At 37.4% G+C, this 19897-nt stretch overlaps 1 protein-coding gene across 4 annotated transcripts in view; it reads left to right on the forward strand.

Moving 5' to 3' along the window:
• EXOC4 (exocyst complex component 4) overlaps positions 1-19897 on the forward strand; it is an 830711-nt gene that overhangs the window by 99126 nt on the left and 711688 nt on the right. For all 4 annotated transcript variants that reach the window (XM_055284061.2, XM_063642266.1, XM_063642265.1 and 1 more), the window contains one exon: positions 3471-3714. In XM_055284061.2, coding sequence (XP_055140036.1) covers positions 3471-3714 — 244 coding nt within the window. The remainder of the gene's footprint in view (positions 1-3470; positions 3715-19897) is intronic.

Raw genomic sequence — 19897 nt, forward strand, 5'->3', positions numbered from 1 at the left:
TAACATTCGAAAGTTATAACTCTCTAACTTGAATTTATACCAGTTTAACTTCAATAAAATACAAAACCTCCACTCCTTTAATGGCTCTGTCCCTACCACTTTTGGTTGTTGATGTCACAGAATTATATCTTTATACATTGTGTGCTCAAAAACATAAACTAATAATTCTTTTAAATGCATTAGCCTCTTAAATGATGTAGAAAACAAAATGTGGATTTACAAACCAAAGTTAACAGTAATACTAGCTTTTAGACTAATAATTGTGTTTTAAAAATCTTTTAATATTTTAAATTATGTAGAAAACAATAGTTAGAAATAATTGTCTTGTAACACTACTAATTTTTATAATTGCCTAGACATTTATCTTTATTGAGATATTTATTTCTTCATATGCCTTCTAGTTACTGTCTAATGTCCTTTCATTTTAACATGCAGGACTTTCTAAAGCATTTCTTGCATGGCAGTCCTGATGGTACTGAAATCTTGTAGATTTTGTTTACTTGGCAGTGTCTTGATTTTTCCCAATCACTTTTGAAGGACAGTTTTGTGAGATACAGAATTCTTGGTTGACATTTTTTTTACTTGTTTGTTTGTTTTGGCACTTTGAATTAATCCACTGCCTTCTGGCCTCAGAAGTTTCTGATGAGAAATCTGTGGATAATCTTATTGGGGATCCTGTATGTGATGAGTAACTTATCTCACTACTTTCAAGATTCTCTCTTTGTATTTTGAAAGTTTGATTCTCATGTGTCGTGGTGTAGGTCTCTTTGAGTTCCTCTCACCTGGAGTATGTTGAGCTTCCTGGATGTTTATATTCATGTATTTCATCAAATTTGAGATGCTTTCTGCTATTATTTCTTTAAATATTCTCTACTCTTTTCTCTCTTTCTTCTCCTTTCAGAGCTCCCACAATGTCTAAATTGTATCCTGTGGGCTGTCTTCACTACTCTTCAATCTTTTTTCATTCTGTTCTTCAGATGATAATTTCCATTGTCCTATCTTGACGTTTGCTGATTTTTTTTTCTTCTCCCTGCTCACATCTGCCTTTGAATCCCTCTAGTGAATTTTTCACTCCAAGCATACTTTTCAGCTCAAGAATTTCTTATTCTTTTTATTTTTTTTTAGTTTTTATATTTCTTTATTGATATTGCCAGTTTGTTTATGCATCATTTTCTTGACCTTATATTTTTTATTTGAGCATCTTTAAAACAGTTAAAACTTTTAAAAAAAACTTTTAAAAAGTTTTTTTCTTAATATATCTACCATTAAGTCTTTTTCAGGGACAGTTTCTGTTGATTTATTTTTTTTCCTTTGAATGGGCCATATTTTCCTCTCTATTTCTATGCTTTGTGATTTTTTGTTGTTGTTGAAAACTGGGCATTTGAGTTTAATGATGTGGTGACTCCAGAAATCACATTCTCCCTCTTTTCCAGGGTTTGCTGGGTTTTGATGTTGTTATTGTTTTGTTTTATAAATTATTGTAGCCAGTGTCTATCCTAAGGATCAGCCTGGGTGTTAATTTAAGATCTCCTCAAATTAAGCTTTTCTAAGCCTGCACCTTTACATGAGCATGCACGGTCACTTTATAATTTTTTCAATACATGCATTTGTTTTTGAATGTCCTACTCCTAACGTTTGGCTTTAAAAAGGGGAGCAAGAGAAAAATAAAGGCGGTGGGGGAAGGCTGCTGGCTGTTTAAATTCCCTGGAATTTACTTCAGCAAGAGTAGGAGGGGCTTGAAAAATTGGAGGAGGTGCAACAACAATGGTCACCCGCCTCTTTGTACCTCTGTGATTAGAGGAAGCAATCAGCGATCAGAGCATAGATTCTTGATACTTGGCGGGCAGGGTTCTTTTTGCCCACACTGTCTTCCCACCAGGTGTGTACAAGGTACTCCAGGAACAGGTACAGGGATGTCTGCCACAGTGCTGGGTAGCTACTGTGGTAAGAGCTGTAATTGAAATCGACCACAATTTACCATCCAAGCGTTCCCTTGGAAGTTGCAAGCCTTCCATAGACTCCAGAGTTGCAAAATAGTTACATCAGACAGATTCTGCCAGTACAGCCGTGTAGGTGAGGAGATTCCTGGTGCTTCCTACTCTGCAGTCTTCCCAGAATCCTCCTTAAGAGCATTTTATAAGTTGGGAACCTCCAAAATAGGGACTGAGGAGAATGCCCGACAGTGGATTTCCCATCATCTGAAGTAGAGGTTTTAGGGACTTCATGTAGCAGTTACAAGAACTCATTCCATATACTGGGATGTTTTCTTTCTTCCCTAGTAGATTTCAGTACCATTCCAGTAGTGCTGAATAACTTAGAATGGCTTGTAGTCTAATTGCGTTTAAATCTACTAAGGAAGAATGTATTCATTCTTTCAGGATATTGCAGATTTGTAAACTCTTGCATTTGTTTTGAAGGATGGAGGACAGAGGTGGATGGGGAAAACTTTTGACTATTAGGCTCCATCTTCAGCCCTGTACTCACATTTGCTTTTGTATATCTTAATCCAGCCATTTGTAAAATGAGACAGTTACTTTTAAGTCAGAGATTTGTAACCTCCTGTTTTTTTTGGCAGTTGCGAAACCCGGAATTCCTATGTGAAGTTTTGCATATGTATATTCATACTTTGGACAGCAAGGCCTATGGCTTTCAGTAGATAACAGAGATCTCCTATCAGCAGTTCTCTCCTCTCTCAACTTGCCACAGAGGTTAAAAACTAAAGTTTCAGTTATTTCTTCCATTTCAGTGCCAAATTGTTTGAATGAATGCTGTATTCTAAACATCTGTAGAGGCTTTTGATGTATAACATTACTTCTCAGAAGCCTTTCATGGATTATTAGCAAGATCTGTCTCCTATAGATAATGATGTTGTAGCAGACATATGTTTAAAGAAAAATAGGTTGTTCTTTTGTATTTATGAAATACCTCTTCATTACTCTATTTCCTCAAAGTCTTGTCTCGCTTGTATGGTTTTCCCTTAATCTTTTTAAAAAGTTTATTATAATTTTAATTTATTTACCACTCTTCCCCCATGTGTATTTATGATGTCTTTTTCTCCAGCGACTTACCACTTTTAACTAACAAATGCAAACCTGAGGCTAGGATCCAGCTCTTCAGAATTCTCTTGCAGCACCACATGCGGCATTTTATAAACAGCGAGTGCCTAATAAATGTCATGAGCCAGCGGACTCATGGCAGAAGTAGTGGTCTGTGGAAAACTTCCCATGGTGATTTGTTTACTAATTTTTATTGCATCTGCCTCTTATTACTAACTGATGGGTATGATTTGAGGAATATAAATGTTATTTTATGCCTCTTGGATGGTTACTGTGCACATATAATTTAATTGAAAAATCCTCTTTAATTCTTTAAGAGAGTAATCAAGGCAGTGATTTCATTTATTAGACTGCTCTGTTTTGGGGTTTTTGAGTGGAGTCTGTATCTATTATTGTTATTATTTAATTTTTCAGTGAGGGAGATAAATCTGCAGGACCTCAAGGAAGATTTAGAATTGGATCCAGAGGAAAACAGCACCCTGTTTATGGGTATCCTCATTAAGGGCCTGGCCAAACTGAAGAAGATCCCAGAGACAGTTAAGGCAATCATAGAGCGCTTGGAGCAGGAGCTGAAGCAAATTGTGAAGAGGTCTACAACCCAGGTGGCAGACAGTGGCTATCAGCGGGGGGAGAACCTTACTGTGGAGAACCAACCAAGGTAGGTGGGAGTGTAGTTTGTATTTTTGACAACTCTATTTATTGCACATTTTCTAGGGCAGGGCGTAAATAACTTACCTTCTGTTGATGTTGTTTTCTTGAACTTAGGATACTATAGCCCATACAGGCCAGGCGCAGTGGCTCACACCTGTTATCCCAGCACTTTGGGAGGCTGAGGCAGGCAGATCACTTGAGGTCAGGAGTTTGAGACCAGCCTGTACTGGTAATGAAACCCCGTCTCTACTAAAAATACAGAAATTAGCTGGGCATGGTAGTGCATGCTTGTAATCCCAGCTGTTCTGGAGGCTGAGGCAGGAGAATTGCTTGAACGCAGGAGGCGGAGGTTGCAGTGAGTCAAGATCGCACCATTGCTGTCCAGCCTAGGTGACAAAGCGAGACTCCGTCTTAAAAAAAAAAAAAAAAAAAAGGATACTATAGTCCATACAAACTTAGATTGGTAAAAACAGCTTGACTAGGCATAATTCAGCTGTTTTTTAATGTTGTTGAAAAATTTAAAGCATATTGTCACTGAATGAAAAATATGGACATATTTATAGCAAAGATTGTTGATATTTAAACATATTTAAAGAATAAATAAATTGAATCAAATAATGTAGCAGCTATTGTACACATACTAAGTACTCAGCAATGTTCAAGGCAATTTATGTATATTATCTCACTTAATTATCACTACAACTGTACGAGCTAGTTATTGGTATCCACATATTGCAGTTAGGAGAACTGGAGCTCAGAGATTGAATAATTAGCAAGCTCTTAGAAAAGATGGCTTGTCTTGGTGTTGAATACTAGTCCATTTGATTCTAAAATCCATGGTCTTTCCTGTATCTCATGCTTTCTTCTTTAATGTGTAATGATATTTTCCAATAGACAAATCAGTCTCAGGAATTTTTAAAACAATAAGATTTGAATTTCATAATTCTTATTTCCTATGGAGAGTACTGAAATTGAATTCAGATTCTAACTTTGTGACTATCATATACTAAGAGATCATGTGTGACAAACAAGAAGAAATCATAATCTTGTAGATATGTTGTTAAGGAAATATCTACTGTTTATACCTAGGGCTCAAATTTTTTTAAAAGAAGATAAAATTAAGGAGAAATAATAACTCATTTAGTATAGAGTTCTCTATAGACTTACTTGAATTTTTTGGAAAAATTAATACTGTATTTCTGTGTTCTTTTGCATATGTAAATAACATTGATTTCAATTATACTTTAACATTTCAAAAATTAATTTCCTTGTAAACTTGATTGAAAAATACTATGTTTGGTGAATGGAACTACCCTTTATCCTTCTCCTGCCACAGAATGTTTCAAAGTAAATATTTGGCCAGGCACAGTGGCTCATGACTATAATCCCAGCACTTTGGGAGGCTAAGGTGGGCAGATTGCTTGAGGTCAGGAGTTTGAGACCAGCCTGGCCAACACAGTGAAACGCCAACTCTACGAAAAATACAAAAATTAGCCGGGCATGGTGGTGCATGCCTGTAGTCCCAGCTACTTAGGAGTCTGAGGCACAAGAATTGCTTGAACCAGGGAGGTGAAGGTTGCAGTGAGCCGAGCACACTACTGCACCCCCAGCCTGGTTGACAGAGTGAAACTTCATCTCAGACAAACAAACAAAAAACCCAGAAAACCAAAACCAAGCAAACAAAAACACCAAAAGTAAATATTTGATGGGTTTTGGAGAACAGGCCTGACTTTGTATCCCCACTTTGTGATTTGCAAAAAATAATACCTGTCTTACAGAGTTGCTTGCTTTAGTTGAGCTTATATGGTTGTGGTGCTTAGTGGAATAGCACCAGTAAGTACTATAACATGCATGCATACTCGTATAAAATGCATGTGTATATGAATACATGTTTATTATCAGTGCCTTCCTTAAATTCCATGTTCTATGATCACTTACATCATGATCCAGAGAAGCTGGAGAATGGTTCTTTGAACTTTTGCCTTTCTTCTTTCTTTGCCTGGTACCTGGATTTTCACGAAGACCTTTTGACTCCTTACTGATGAATACTCTAAAATTCTGGTTTGCTCTTTGCCTGTTGCTGCAAGTTCCTAGATGAATACAGTGTACTTTCCTAGGGAAATAACATTACTATAGTATATATTGGAAATAAAAGGGCATGGATTAATAACTTTTCTGCAGATCTCATTATAGTACCTTTAAAAGCACTGTGTCTTTCATAGGAGTTCCATCTTTTTTTTTTCCCCTTGCCTAAACCCCTTCCAGAATTCATGAGTGGAAATTATAGCACTAGAAGTATAATAGAAATTCAGCACACTGCTAAATGTTTCTCTATGAGGAATGAGTCAGCAGCAGGATTTTTTTCCCTGTTAAGTGTCTTTTGTCAGAATTTTAGAAAGGTTTTGTAGGCAGGATATATTGGACACTAACAAGTGAATGAGCTGTTTGCCTTCGTTGCATGTGTAAACATAATCCCATTTTATAAAACATACAAATTCAAAATTTGGGACCCAAACTGTTTATTATCAGACAAAATAGTACAGAGAAAGCAAATATTTAGAGTAAACCACTTTGTTAGAAGATCAAAGATTAAATTTGGGGGCTGGGATTCCAAAGGACTGATAATTTTGAGCTAGTCTCTAGTGGTTGTGTGCTGTCAAATGCTTTAAAACTTTTCAGGAATTAATTCTCTTGAATTAAGCACAGTCATTCAAAAATGATCAGCATTGTTGCTTCTAGAGGATTGGAATTTTAGAAGCAATATTGTCAAATTATCACTTGAAGCTTGTGGTGCTTTTGTGCATTGTATTTTACTTAGGAAGGTATTAGTGGCATTTATTTCAGAGAGAAGTAAAATCACAATACTTGGCATTATTTATTATTGTTTACCATTCAAGGAATTTTATGGCTAAAGATATATGAATTTATTTTTTTAAGGAAGGTTGGAACAGAGACCAAAAAATCCATGAATCCTGTTTCCCAACATGCATATTTTCTCCCCCACCCTCCAATGAAATATCCTGTTCCAAAACATTAGCTATTCTGAGACAAGATACCCATACTGTAATTTTCCCTAAAAGTTTCATCATCTTATTAAATATATTCTGGTTGTGGTGCATTGGAGGCTTGTTTTCATTTGTCTTTATGTAAAGAGAATTAATATTGTGTGCTATTTTGCTAGAAATGTAGAAGGAAACAAACTAGTGAATTCTTTCTTGCTTTTAATTCCTACAGAGCCAGGATACTTTCCCAGCCAGTTTTTAAAAAAATCACTTTGGTGACCTACTTATTATTTTATTTTATTTTGTTTTTGATCTCCCAAACTATCTGTTGTCTATTTATAGGAGAAATATTTTGTCTTTTCTGTTCATTCATAATCTATCAGTGTCTTTAAGCCTCCACTTACTATTAAAGGAAAATATTCAACCACAATTATTGCCAACTTGATAAACATTAGAGTAACATGTGCCTTGCTAATTTACCAGAACCACCTGCTACCCATTATTTCTCTAGAAAGACAGGCAGCGTCTTCAACTTCAGATGGTGACTGTGGCCTGAAGCCTCTGCATTTCAGAATCAATTTCTTCAACTCCTGCTGCCTAATTGTTGATTCTTTCCCAAAATCTAATTCATGAGTATTTTTATTTTATTTTTATTTGAAAGAAGCTGGAGGAGTTCTATACTTAACAAATAAGAAAAGCATAAGGAAGAGATGGAAGAAAAACTTCTCAAAGATGTGGTATCTTGTCAAGAATATGGAAGAAAAGAATGTGGGAAAAGAGAATGGTTGGTATGTGTGAGGGAGATGGACCTGTTTAAATGGGAAGGCAAAAATTCATTGCAGGAAGGGATGGTGGAGGTCAGCTTCACTTAGGTAGAGCTGTTGGTCCTAGAGAGTGCAGAAAGCGTTGAGTGAGTTGGAGCCGTTGCTTCAAGGGAGACCTTTCTCTCTTATGGAAGGAAACCATTTTAAAAGGTTCATTGACTTCTGTTATGAAGAGAAAGATTAAATGTCAGATGTGAAAAGCAGAGAACTTTGTGGGTTTTGGGCTTGTTGTGATATTGAAGAAAGCTTCATGGAAAACATGGGAAAGAAATATACTTTAATGCTAAATGTGGTTGTGTTTGGTTAGTAGGGTTGTAGTCTTTGCTTTTTCATTTCTATTTTGCACCTCAAGTTATAGTGAAAATAATTCATTATCAAAAAATTAAATTATTACTCAGGTTATTTTAATCACAATAAATTATTAGAAATTAAAATGCCTATGTGGTATGAATGTTCATAAAACTAAATTTTAATATTGAAAAATATAATACCTGTTTTTAAACCAACTTGACATCGTTCATTAATTTTATTATATATGTGTATCTTTATATATTTGGTTATTTATTGGCTGCCTCTACAATGGAAGAGAAGAGAGCACTAGTTTGTCTTGTTCAGCACTGGTGTATCTCCAGAATCTAGCACAGTGCCCACCTGACCCATAATAAATATTTGTTGATTGCAAGAATAAATTCCATTCCACATTTATGAAATATCTGCCACGGACCAGACATTGGGCTAAAATGCCCAACAAATTATATGTGGTCCCTGTCCTCGTGGAGTTTAAAGGGGGAAGGAAGGCATTACTCAGAGAACGCTAAGACGTGAGAATGAAAGCAGCCAGATTCTTGATATGCCATTTTCACTGTTTTTGCTTACCTCTGTGTTGATTCCTTTTTTTTTTGGAGACGGAGTCTTGCTCTGTCGCCCAGGCTGGAGTGCAGTGGCGTGATCTCGGCTCACTGCAAGCTCCGCCTCCTGGGTTCACGCCATTTTCCTGCCTCAGCTTCCCGAGTAGCTGGGACTACAGGCGCCTGCCACCACGCCCAGCTAATTTTTTTTTTTTTTTTTTTGAGACGGAGTCTCGCTCTGTCCCCCAGGCTGGAGTGCAGTGGCGCAATCTCGGCTCACTGCAAGCTCCGCCTCCCGGGTTCACGCCATTCTCCTGCCTCAGCCTCTCCGAGTAGCTGGGACTACAGGCGCCTGCCACCACGCCTGGCTAATTTTTTTGTATTTTTAGTAGAGACGGAGTTTCACCGTGGTCTCGATCTCCTTACCTCGTGATCCGCCTGCCTCGGCCTCCCAAAGTGCTATTTTTTGTATTTTTTGTAGAGACGGGGTTTCACCGTGTTAGCCAGAATGGTCTCCATCTCCTGACCTCGTGATCTGCCCGCCTCGGCCTCCCAAGTGTTGATTAAATTTTAACTATTGCCAAGTATGCTTTTCTTAGAGATGATACCAATTTTTCGTGTTATGGATAATGTTTGAGAGTTCCTATATCCCCTTGCCAATAGATTGTATTATCAAATACTTTTATCCTTGCCAATCTGAGAGGTGAAAAATGGTATTTTTGGATTTGCATTTTTATTGTAAGGCTACACTTCTTTTCATTTGTATAAAAGTAACTTGTCATGATATCTGGGTTATATATGGATGTATTACTTCAAAATAAAATGGGTTGTAAGTGAGTGAAGATATAGATACAATAAGCCATGAAATGATACTGAAGCAGGGTGATAGGTACAAGGTGGTTCATTATCCTATTATCTTCACTTTTTTAATGTTTGAAATTTTCAACAGTACAATATTTAAATAGTGTTTATTTCCTTTTCAATGAATTGTTTTTCTAATATGTTTGCCTCTTATTGATTTGTAGGAACTCTTTACATATCTAGGAAATTTGTTCTTTGGGATTCATTTTGTAATTTTCTGCCAGTTTCTTTCTCTTTTGACTTCATGATGTTTCTGGGCATGTAGACATTTGTTTTAATTTTTTATGAGGCTATATTTATCAGGTTTTATAGCTTCTGGGTTTTGTGTCATAGTTAGAGCTTCCCTACTCTTAGATTATAAATAAAATTTTCAACACTTTTCTAGTACTTATATAGTCTCATTCTTAGTACTTGTATCTTTGATACATCTGGGATCTGAAGGAGTGGCCAAACGACTTTTGAGCACACGTGGCACATACTGTACTGTATTGTAAGGGGTTGTACATCCTTTTCTTTTCTGTCACCCATGTATCTGTCATGTAATTGATTGTCCATGTTAGCTGCATAATTGCTGAATAATTCTGACACTGAATCGTTTATAATATACTGATGGTTCTTCTCAAGGTTGGTATTTGCCTCATTTTCTAAAACTCTTTTTTTCCTCCTGGTTTCTCAGTCTGTGTAGACTATAGATTTTCAAAATACATTGAATTATTGCTCTAAAATTGGAAAAATGTACTTTTGAAATATTTGTTATAATTTGGAGGCCAGAATTCAGAATGAGGGCATACTGATGTAATAGAACATTCTTATAAAACGGTTTTATCTGTGAGGAAGGCTAAAGGCCTAGGCCTCAAGGATAGTTTTATAGTATGAATACAATGTTTATGGAAGGAGAAATAAATGAAATATTGCTTGTGACTTTTTTTTAGAGGTGTGGCTAGATTCAGGCATGAGTTTCTATTTCACATAAATAGCATTTCGTTTTATCTCTTCTTTCTATATTAGTTACCCTTCTTCTAAGTATCCGAAATGCAGGACATGGTGGAATTGGTCATTTTATTTTACAGAAAAGTCATTTAAGAGCAGCTTTGAAGCAAGGTCAGGCATTTGTCCTTGTGGCTTCTTATAGCCATTCCCAAGCACCGCATGTAGCACCTGGTCATGCTTGGAATCAGGAAGGGCCTCCGTGTAATTTAGATGAGTAGTTAATTCGAATCAAAGCAAGCGGGAAGCAAGTAAATTTAACTTCAGTGATTATGATTCCATTTGATTAAATCTCTACTTTTGATTACACATATCGTGAGAACATGCCTTAAATATACTCAACTATTAAATATTGAAGGGGATGAATAGGATGAACCAGGGACATATAGAAGAAATTCCACTATTCTTCAACTAGGATATGTCCCCTGCAGCTTAACTGAAATATTTTTAGAACAAATGAATTAATTTTTTTACATATGGGACTTGTTACTCCAATTGTTAACTAAAATATATAACTCATTACCATGAAAGATCCCAAGTCTATATACTTTCTAATAAGACTTAAATAAATTAATGGATAATAGCTCCATCACATATACAGTGACTGAGAAATGTCGATAATGTTCGTAGTTCTTTTGTAAACATGAGTTTGGACAGCTATCATTCTGGTTGTGTATTGTCCTTTGGTTATAGTCATTAGAAAAAGGCTTCTTGGCTGAATACGCCAGAGATGTTACTCAATATTACATTTCTTAAACCTTTGTGTTTTATGTGGCAAAGTTAAAAAAAAAAAAAAACCTACTCTCGATTTCTCTTGTTTTAGATATTATAGCAGGTTCAAATTAAAGATCTGACCAGTCAAAGGAATAGAGACAATCTGTTTCATGGACTGTCAGAACTTTATTTAGATGTCAGCCATCATGCTGTATCAAGGCCACTTCTCTATTTGCTAGAGTGGGAGCTGCCTTAGGTTTTGTCATTTTTGTGCACTTGCTATTGTTATAATAGGAAAGGCACTCCGAGCTCAAAATAATACTGGATCTTTTCATTGCAAAAATGAACTAACAAACCTATGTCAAAAGAAATTCTTCCATTGATGATGTGTAGGGGTGGTGTCGTATATGATTAAAGCACCTTCATGTGTCTCTCAGGCTGTATTTCAAATTGTCTGGGTCTTCTAGCTCCTGCCCCATCCTCTTGCTATAGTCTAATCAGATTGGACTGTGAGTTTATAAGGGGAGGGAACTTTGTGTTTGCAGCCTGATTTAGGGCTGGGCACATACTAAATGCCTACAAGTTTATTTTTATGGAGATGTGGTGTCACTCTTTCGCTGAGGCTGGAATGTAGAGGCCCAATCATCATGGCTCACTGTAGCCTTGACCCGCCCTGGGCTCAAGAGATCCTCCTGCTTTAGCCTACTGAGTAGTTGGGACCACAGGTATATGACATGATGCCTAGCTATTTAAAGTTTTTTTTTTTTTTTTTTTTTTTTAAGAGATAGTGTCTCACAGTGATTGCCCAGGCTGGCCTTTAACTCCTGGTCTCAAGAGTCTTTCCACTTTAGCCTCCCAAAATACTGGGATTACAGGTGTGAGCCACCATGCGTGGCCAGTTTTAATGAATGGGTGAAAAAGAAAAATACGCAAATAAGGTCATTTAGTGGAAGTTATTATTTTTAGCACTACTCACTATGGACCCACATCACCAGTGTCACTAGAGAGTTGGAAATGCAAATTTCCCCAAGAAGCAGTGATCATTAAATTGGAATGTTTGGATGCAGGGCCCACAGGACTCTATGCCTTAGTTGATTCTTATGCACACTGAAGTTTGAGAACACTCTTTAGATAACACCACAAACATCATAGAATTTTGCAGTTTTGTAGTATTCACGCTTTGCAAAGCCATCTGCCATCTGGTATCTCACCTGAGTGAGCCTCACCACTTGCCTCCTCACAGGCAGGGGCATTATTATTAATCCCAGATTTACCCAGAGAAATGTGAAAGCTGAAAAAATTTGACAGTTCACAAAGCTTGTTCGTGGTGCAATTAAGATTAGAAGTAGTCTTTTTCCACCATGTAAGTTTGCTTTCTGGCTTATGTAAAGATGATGTGTCCAACCCATGTCATGGGCCTGATTTTGTTTGTCCTCAGAAGGACGATATCTGTACTAAATATCCATTTTCCTGCCCATACCTCACATTGTGGTCAGTGACAGGCCTCAGAGATAGCTGGACATGTTGAGAAGCATGAAAAGCAGCCACAGAGTGCCTGGATTTTAATTAGGTCACTTGAGAATCAAATTTTATTATTTAAACAATTCCTCTAGGGGCATTCCTGTACTAAGAACAATATAGTACTAAGAACAACAAAGCACTAAGAATATGCACCTAAAATCTTAACTTTTATTATCCCTGGGAAGTGGATTTATGGATCATTTTTCTAATATTGCACTATGATGAAATGTTATTTTTGGAATGGGGGAAAGGATTTCAAAAGAATGATACTGATACTTTAATTCAAAGAAAGAGGGCCTGGGTTTATTTTCTAATTTTAGCCACTAATTTGGCATACATCAGGATTAGACTTTTGAGGTCATCTCTCCAGAACTCAGAAACCTGACTTGACAAGGAGGGAGTAACACAGGAAGGAAGTGACTAGCGCCAGGCCCCACTTCAGTATTCTTGTTATTTTTACTGTGTTTCATTCTATATTACTACTAATTTTTTCTTGCTCTTTTCATAGAGCAGATGGAGAATTAGTCAGCACTCTTTAAATAGTAACCCCTTTTTACATGAAGACTTATTAATAAGTGGTAAAACGTATTTCTATCCCTTAGAAGTAGGTATTAGATAACCTTGAAGATTAAATGGGCTCCATGTCCTATTTGAAATGAAAAACAGTAGCTCAGCCAGGCTTATTAAGGAAATGCGTATGAGAGATATGGGCAGGTAAAACAAAGACCATTTTAATCTAATTGATTATATGTTTCTTTTTATAAAATTATAAAGTTTTTATATAAAATCTACACTCTGAGTTCACTACTTTCCTACCTTTTAGAGCATAATCATAGGGAAATAGACATTCTGTGGCTATTGCCTTTGTCTGTCAGTGGGGAAAAGCATAACCCTGATATTAAAGTCTCAGCAGATAAGTAATAGAACAGAACTAATTCTTCTACCTTGTGTGTGTCTTTGCTTCGTGACCAAGTAAGGCAGCTTTTTGGCTGCAAACATGAGTTTTCCAGCCAAATGACTAATTCAAGGTTCCCTGGATGTTAAATTTAGATTCAGATAGTCGTATCTCACCTTAAATATTGAACATTTTTCACAGCTTGATGATGTAGCTTTATGCTGTTGATGCTTCTTGCCTTCTGCAACTGTGACTGTTCCTTAACATGTGCCTCTTCTTAGCCTTCTGCCTTTTTTCATGGTAGCAACTTGAAGATGAGATACCTAGGGATCACTTGGGGCTGGAAGTTAGTAGATGATCTGGGAGAATAAGTAACATTTTACTTCTCTAGGAAGTCTGGTTTTAAAACCTGCTGGGTAATTGGAAGTGTGTTTAAAGAATAAACACGTTCTTCATCCTGTTACTTTTCTGTTTTTTAAATATAAAATAGATTTTTTTGCCATATTATTAAAGTTGGCTCTTAAAGTTTGTATCTTTCAGCTCGTAACTCTACTTCATGTTCTCATGTTTAGCTTGGTAAGGTTAACTTTTTGAGAGCATGGTTTTGTGTGAAATATTTTTTATTGTGGGCTTCTAAAATCAGGAGGTTATAATCTATAACACTTACTTTCTTACCACCTCTTATCTGTAATCAGGCCTCTCTCTCTCCCATTCTGCTGGAGCCCACTTTTTCATTCCTTTATCAACAAATACTCATTTATTGCCTATCATATGCTATTTTGCCAATCGGTGTCATGCCAAATACTGGAATACAGTGATAAACCAGAAACTCATACCCACAGTGAGCTTACAGTAGAGGGGAAGAGGAAAGGACTGGAGGGAAGGAGAGACTAGTTTGAGGACAGTTTTAATAATCCCGGCAAAAGGCAACATGGTCTGCATGAGCAAGGTAACCGTGGCAATGGAGTGAAGGAGGCCTATTTGAGAGAGAGAAAGAGGTAGCAGTAAAGAGACTTGGTGATGGCTTGGGTATGAGGGAGGAGGAGAGGTAAGGATTTTTTACTGGGGCAAGCATTACCATTTACTGATGTAGAGAACATGAAGAAGTAGGTTTGGGGAAGAATATGATGAGTTCCATTTAAGTCCTATTAAGTTAGAGGTCTACAGCTCAGGGGAGTACTCTGTCCAAGGGATATGTGTGAGAGTTGGTAGCAGGTAGATAATTGAAGATTAGGGGCAAATGAGCTCAGCTAGAGAGAGTATGAGGGGGTTGAGAAGAGTTTACTGCATTTAAGGAACAGGCTGAGGATGAGGTTCCTGAGAAGGAATAACTGGTGACGTGGCAGGAAAGCAGAAGAGTGGAGGGTTGTGGAGCCAGTGGAAGACAGCGTTTCAAGAAGGCACGAGTGGGCAGTAGAAACAAGTGCTGTGGCTATTTGATTAAAGGCCAAAGTGGGTTTCTTGGATGGAGCAAAATAATTATTTGGGACTTTTAGCAACAGATGTTTTAGTAGAGTCCCAGGGGTGAAAACCTGTTTGCAGTGAGAAGGAAGAGGCAGTACAGACAGTTCTGTTGGCTCTCTTTCTAGCCTTGGCTTCCCTAGCATTATAGAGTACTAATATCACTTTGTCCTCTCTTCTAAAATACTTTCCCTGTTTTCTAACACCCCTAAAAAGGGACAGTCTCCAAAACTGTGTTCTTTGTTCTCTTATCTCTGAACTTCAGTTTCCTTGTCTATAAAATGGGGATAAGGTAGTACCTTCCTTATAGGGCTGTCCTAAGGATGAAATGAGATATAATCCAAGTAAAGTACTTAACACAATGCTCAGCATGTTGTGAGTAATTAGGAAAGAATGGCTGTTATGAGCATAGTTCTCCTTTTTGTTGCTGTCAGGATTTCATTGTCATTGTCACTGATACTTCATTTGAGTCTTACTTTCTTAGGGATCTCCTCCATTATGACAGGTAGCTAACCACCTGCCCCTTGTAGAAGAAGGACCCCAGATCATCATCTTTCATCCCAGACTTCTGCTCATATTGCCATCCTTCATTGCTTATTCTTTTACTCATGAACTCATTTGCCCTCAAAATTTGACTGTTTTCTCCATTCTGGACATTGGTCCATGTGTGTGTTGTAGGAGAGATGTGTTTACAAAGAACCATAAAATAGGGATTCTGCCTTCACTTTCTGGCCCAGGAGGCCATGCATACCTGTTTTGTTACTTCTCTCAGTTCATTGTAATACTTTGTTTGGAGGGACCGTAGAATCACAGAGGAAAGAGAGAATTGGTTCTTACTCTGTGGATTAGGCCTCTTTTGGTTATAAGTGCCAGGAATTGAAATCACCTAACTTAATCAAAGAGGGGCTTTTTATTAGAATGATACAGAATTATCATATGGAATATACACAGGACTTTACTAATCAAGCTGTAAGAAGGAGAGGGATGCAGCTGGGCCTTAGGAACATCCAGAGTATCTCTTATCTCCTTTCCTTCCCTCTAGATGGTAAATGTTACAGATATAGGAATTAATTCATTGTTACTTTTAATTTGCTTTTTTTTAAGTGTTACATTCGTATATATTTTTGTATGTAGCTCTCACAGTCAATTTCTGAGGAACCTGAAATTTGGAGAAGTCTATGATGTCTTGAAAGTCCCATGTCTATTTAGTAGAGAGCTGGTATTCAAGTCCAGGTTTCTAACTGGCATTTATACCACATTGCCATCCAGGATTAATATTTTCTTTCACTAACTGTGATGCTGCGTTGAGCATTACTACATACTGTTCTGTGGCTTTAGAAATAACTTGTGAGAGAGGGGTATGTGTGTTATTTTTTTCTGAAGGGTAGAAATTGCAATTAATTGAAATTAAAACCTCAAAAGTTCTTGGGCTTTACTAATTCAATTCAGCTTAAGGAATCATGAGGTGTTTTAATGATCTTGCCTGCTCTTTTGTCTTTTTTAGATCAGTGGTGAAAACCTTGATCCAAGCAGGATGTAAGCAACTGAGCTAGCTGCAACATAATGTTTTTTTTTTTTATTTAATATTTTGTGGTTGGAGTGGGGCAGGGAATGATTTCAATGGGGCATTGTGTTTTCATCCTTAGTGTGTCTGCAGCTAAAGGCAAACAACTCTTTCTCAATCTTGTGGGCAGTCGGAGAGTGTATATAAATATTAACAACATATTTCAGTTTATTTCTGGTAGCTTTAAATTGGGACAAGCTAGTGCAGATTTACATGCTGTTTATGTGAATGATTCCTAATCTCTTTTATTCTTTGCTGCATCAGAGGAGCGTCGTCTTCCTTTCTCCTTTTCTTTTTAAAGGAGTGTACATGCTGGTGAGGGACAATGTATGATTGACTTTGGTTTCTTTTTCCTTATTAGTCATTCACTGCTTATCCCACTACTGAGTTCCACTCAACGATCCATTGAAACCCTTCTTGTCAAGGTCACTGGGGACCTTAAGTTGTACATTTCTCCCTCTTAGCCTTACCATAGCCTTTGACTCTGCTGGTATTCTCTTCTCTTTGGTCCTCTGCAATGTTCTCTGGCTTCTTTCTTCCTCTCTAGTTACTTTCTAACCATCTTTTTAATGATACTCTTTCCTGGAGTGTTGGTCCTGGACCTCACTTGCTTTTCTTATTCTGCATATTATCCCCGAGTGATCTCATCTCCTCAAATATTTATCACTTTTAAAATTTCCAGTATCATTCTCTCTGCTGAGCTCCAGACTTGCATATTTGACTACCTAAGGATATAACACCTTAAACTTAACATATTCAGATAAAAACCCAGCATCTCTCCTAGATTTCTTTTTTTTTTTTTTTTTGAGACGGAGTTTCGCTCTTGTTGCCCAGGCTGGAGTGCAATGGTGCAATTTGGCTCACCCAACCTTTGCCTCCCGGGTTCAAGCAATTCTTCTGCCTCAGCCTCCCAAGTAGCTGGGATTACAGGCATGCGCCACGACGCCCAGCTAATTTTGTACTTTTAGTAGAGACGGGGTTTCTCCATGTTGGTCAGGCTCCCGACCTCAGGTGATCTGCCACCTCGGCCTCCCAAAGTGCTGGGATTACAGGCATGAGCCATCGTGCCCGGCCTCCTTCCAGATTTCTAATTTCACTTTAATTCTCTCTCCCCCCGCAACCTTCCCGCCCCAAAAGCATAAACCAAAGAGTATCTGAGACAGGTCTCAATCAGTTTAGGAAGTTTATTTTGCCAAGGTTAAGGACGCAGCCATGACATAGCCTCAGGTCCTTACGAAATGTGCCCAAGGTAGTCAGGGCACAGTTAGTTTTTATATTTTTATTTTTATATTTTTATTTTATACATTTTAGGGAGGCATGAGACATCAACCAATATGTGTAAAATATACATTGGTTTCGTCCAGAAAGGTGGGGCAAGTCAAGCGAGGAGGGGCTTCTGGGTCATAGATAGAGACAAACGGTTGCATTCTTTTGAGTTTCTGATTAGCCTTTCCAAAGGAAGCAATCAGATACGAATTAATCTCAGTGACCAGAGAGATGACGTTGAGTTCTGTCTGTTCTTTGTCCATGAGGAATTTCCGTGTGGACAAAATGTGAGGGAGGTATGTAGCTTTTTAAAAAAATCTTGGTAGCTATTTTTTTAAGGAATAGAACGGGAGGCAGGTTTGCACTAAGCAGTTCCCAGCTTGACTTTTCCCTTTGGCTTAGTGATTTTGAGGTCCCAAGATTTATTTTCCTTTCACACAGGAAAGGTAACCATTCTCCTCAGTGTTGCTCAAGCCAGAAATTCAGACAAAGGAAACCTAACCTTTCCCTGTCTTTAGAATTGTACCATTACCTCAGCTAGTTCTGTGCATTTTCTAATTCGATTTTTCCAGCAGTGTTGTGAGTCTCTTAGAACAGTTATTAATTAATACTTTAGCTTTGCAGACAGGGACACTTGGAGAAGTTGGGAGAATTTTTTTTATAATGAAAGATGTAGGAAGTGTCAGTGCTGGGAAAGAATGGAAATCTGTTGTTTCTTACATGTTACTTAAGAAGGAGAAAGAAATAAAAAACCAAGTGAACTAAAAGAGAAAAGTTGATGTCCTCCTGGTAGTAAGAACGTAAAGGAATCAGCTTTCATAACACCTCGCTTTTTGAGACGCCAGGTTTCATTTTTCACTGTTTTATGTATTTCCTCTTCACTGCTAGAGAGGTGTTGGTTCTTCACTCTCCCCACTCAGAGCCATAGCTGCTGTTCTTTTAACAGCTATATTGAGGTATAATTCACTGCTGCACAATTCACCTATTGAAAGTATACAATTCATTGGTTTTTAGTACATTCATAGTTTTGCAACCATCACCACTATCTGGTTCCAGCACGTTTATGTCCTCCCTAAAATAAATCCCGTATACTTTGTCAGTTCCCACCCACCCCCAGCCTAAGTAGCCACTAATATATTTTATGTCTCTATAAATTTGCCTATCCTGAATATTCTATATAACTATAATCGTATATGGTCTTCTGTGACCTTTTTTCACTTACCATAGTAACTTCAAGGTTAATTCCAATTGTACCATGTATCAGTACTTCATTCCTTTTTATGGCCAAATAATATTCTGTTGTATGAATATACTGCATTTTATCCATTTATCAGTTGATGGATATTTGGATTGTTTCCACCTTTGGGTTGTTGCACATAACACTGCTAAGGACATCTGTGTACAAGTTTTTGTGTGCACGTATGTTTTCATTTCTCTTGGGCATATAGCTAGGAGTGGAATCACTGGCTCCATATGGTGACTATGTTTAATGTCTTGAGGAACTGCCAAACTGTTTTCCAAAGCGGCTACACCATTTTACATTCCCACTGGCACTGTTTGAGAGTTCCAATTTCTCTGCATCCTTACTGATACTTTTTATTGCTTTTCTTTTTGATTATAACCATCCTAGAGGACTGAAATTCTAGCTCATTGTGATTTTGATTTGCGTATCTCTGATGGCTAATGATGTTAAGCATCTTTTTGTTTGCTTATTGGCCATTCATATATTTTCTTTGGAGCGATGATATTTAAATCCTTTGTCCATTTTTAAGTTCAGTTGTCTTTTTATTATGAGTGTAAGATTTTAGATTTGTCTTTTATCAGATTAATGATTTACAAATATTTTCTCTCATTTTGTGTGTTGCCTTTTTACTTTCTTTTTTTTTTTTTTTTTTATTATACTTTAAGGTTTTAGGGTACATGTGCACAATGTGCAGGTTTGTTACATATGTATCCATGTGCCATGTTGATTTCTTGCACCCATTAACTCGTCATTTAGCATTAGGTGTATCTCCTAATGCTGTCCCTCCCCCCTCCCCCCACCCCACAACAGTCCCTGGAGCGTGATGTTCCCCTTCCTGTGTCCATGAGTTCTCATTGTTCAATTCCCACCTATGAGTGAGAACATGCGGTGTTTGGTTTTTTGTCCTTGCGATAGTTTACTGAGAATGATGTTTTCCAGTTTCATCCATGTCCCTACAAAGGACACGAACTCATCATTTTTTATGGCTGCATAGTATTCCATGG

This window comes from Symphalangus syndactylus, chromosome 6 (assembly GCF_028878055.3).
Source record: "Symphalangus syndactylus isolate Jambi chromosome 6, NHGRI_mSymSyn1-v2.1_pri, whole genome shotgun sequence".
Classification (NCBI taxonomy): domain Eukaryota; kingdom Metazoa; phylum Chordata; class Mammalia; order Primates; family Hylobatidae; genus Symphalangus; species Symphalangus syndactylus.